At 44.6% G+C, this 1748-nt stretch overlaps 1 protein-coding gene across 1 annotated transcript; it reads left to right on the top strand.

Annotated features, from left to right (window-relative positions):
* Nucleotides 1-3: 3 nt before the first annotated feature.
* LOC125526474 (probable serine acetyltransferase 4) lies at nucleotides 4-494 on the top strand (the record flags this gene model as incomplete). Its single annotated transcript, XM_048691165.1, has 1 exon — nucleotides 4-494. A coding segment is annotated over one exon (303 nt), but the record flags the coding sequence as incomplete, so codon positions are not given.
* Between the last annotated feature and the right edge of the window lie 1254 nt (nucleotides 495-1748).

Raw genomic sequence — 1748 nt, 5'->3', positions numbered from 1 at the left:
GGCGACGACGTGTCTATCCTGCACGGCGTGACGCTGGGCGGCACGGGGAAGGCTTGCGGCGACCGGCACCCCAAGGTCGGCGACGGGGTCCTCATCGGCGCCGGGGCCAGCGTGCTGGGCAATGTGCGCATCGGCGCCGGAGCGAAGATCGGGGCGGGCGCGGTCGTGCTTAGGGACGTGGCGTGTGGAACCACGGCCGTCGGAAACCCGGCGAAGCCGATCGGGAAGAAGGCGGCGCCGTCGCTCCGGCCAGAGGAGCAACCAGGGGTGACCATGGAGCAGAGGTGGTCGGACTACGTCATATGAAGTTCGTGTTACGTGTTTAGCGCAAGCAAGAGATTTTCCCTCCAAATGATAATGGATCTGTGGAGTACTCTGTATCTGTGGGTGGTTGACTACACTTATCCCAGAGCTCAGTTAGACATTGAGCATGGATCAGTCACATACTGTCTTCTTTGTTTTTTAAATGGAATAATGACAATTCTAGTAGATCATCTATTAGCCTCGTTGCAAATATATAGCGTAGTCTCATTTTTCTGATGCGTTTACCTCATTCAGTTTGTCTAATTCACATCTAGATGTTTTTAAGGATGTCACATCTAAGCTCCCACAAGTATATAATGTATCAACAAGAAACAAAAAAAATTAGGACAAAAAAAAAATAGACCACAAACATAGTGAAAATCAGCTTAGATATTACAAAACTAGATGTGTCCTAGACAGACCCTCTACTTTATTCTACTATGTTTTTCTTCCTATTACCGGATAATTGCCCACGCGTTGTAACGGGATGTAGCATAAATATTTTATAATATGTTAGCCCATAATTACCTTTAGAAAAATGAGACCAACCCAAGGGCTAACCTTCGTTGGCTTTTTTTATAGAAAAGACTCCGCGAGCACTGCGCGTCAAAGCCGGGGTTTGAACTCCGGTGGGCTGGCAACGGGTTGACGCCCCGTCTTCCCCATAATTACATTTCATATTAGTGTGATTGTTTAAATAATTATTTATCAAATCATGCCTGTGATTTACTTACCTAAATAAATTTTAGAATTTTATTTGGTAATCACTTATTTGGTAAGAATTTATTGTCTTGCCAAAGAAAACATAAATTTATTTGGTAAGTCAATAAAAAAATGAGAAGCCCTCGTGCACCCGTCCTTGTGCCCTCGTGTGAACTCATCTAGGGTTCCCTGCCTCTCGTCGGCGTCGCCTCCTCTCCTATGGTCCTTGGACCATGGTGGCGTGGTGGACCCCGGGCCTTGCCGGTAGGGCTGCAAACGAGTCGAGTTCGAGCGGGTTGGTCTAGGCTCAGCTCAACTCGTACTAAAATTCGAGCAAGCTCAAAATGTGCGAAGCTCAAGGTCGAGCTGCAGAAAGTGGCTCATGCTCAGCTTGTAACGATCTCGAGTCGATCTCGAGCTAGTTTCGAGCTACATAAGATGATTTTTTTAAATCATTTTATGGCAAATTTTAAAGCTAGATAGGCCACAACAGAACCGAAAAATTACTATAAATTCGACTTATTCTTTCTCAAGTGAAGATTAGTATTTAATAACAAGAGATCATGGATGGAAGGCGACGAAGATGCGCCAGCTCTCAAGCTTTGACCAAAATAACAAGATATTGAACACACGGTTGGCCAAGTGATGAGAATAAATTTTCTCCATGCTTAATTTCCATGTTTGCTAGTAGGTAAAGTGAAGAAAAAAATTGTATAAAACATATATGGAAATGAATGATCCTA

Source organism: Triticum urartu, unplaced genomic scaffold (genome assembly GCF_003073215.2).
Source record: "Triticum urartu cultivar G1812 unplaced genomic scaffold, Tu2.1 TuUngrouped_contig_10206, whole genome shotgun sequence".
Classification (NCBI taxonomy): domain Eukaryota; kingdom Viridiplantae; phylum Streptophyta; class Magnoliopsida; order Poales; family Poaceae; genus Triticum; species Triticum urartu.
Note: the sequence above shows the minus strand (reverse complement) of the source record. Positions and strands in the feature narration are given on the sequence as shown.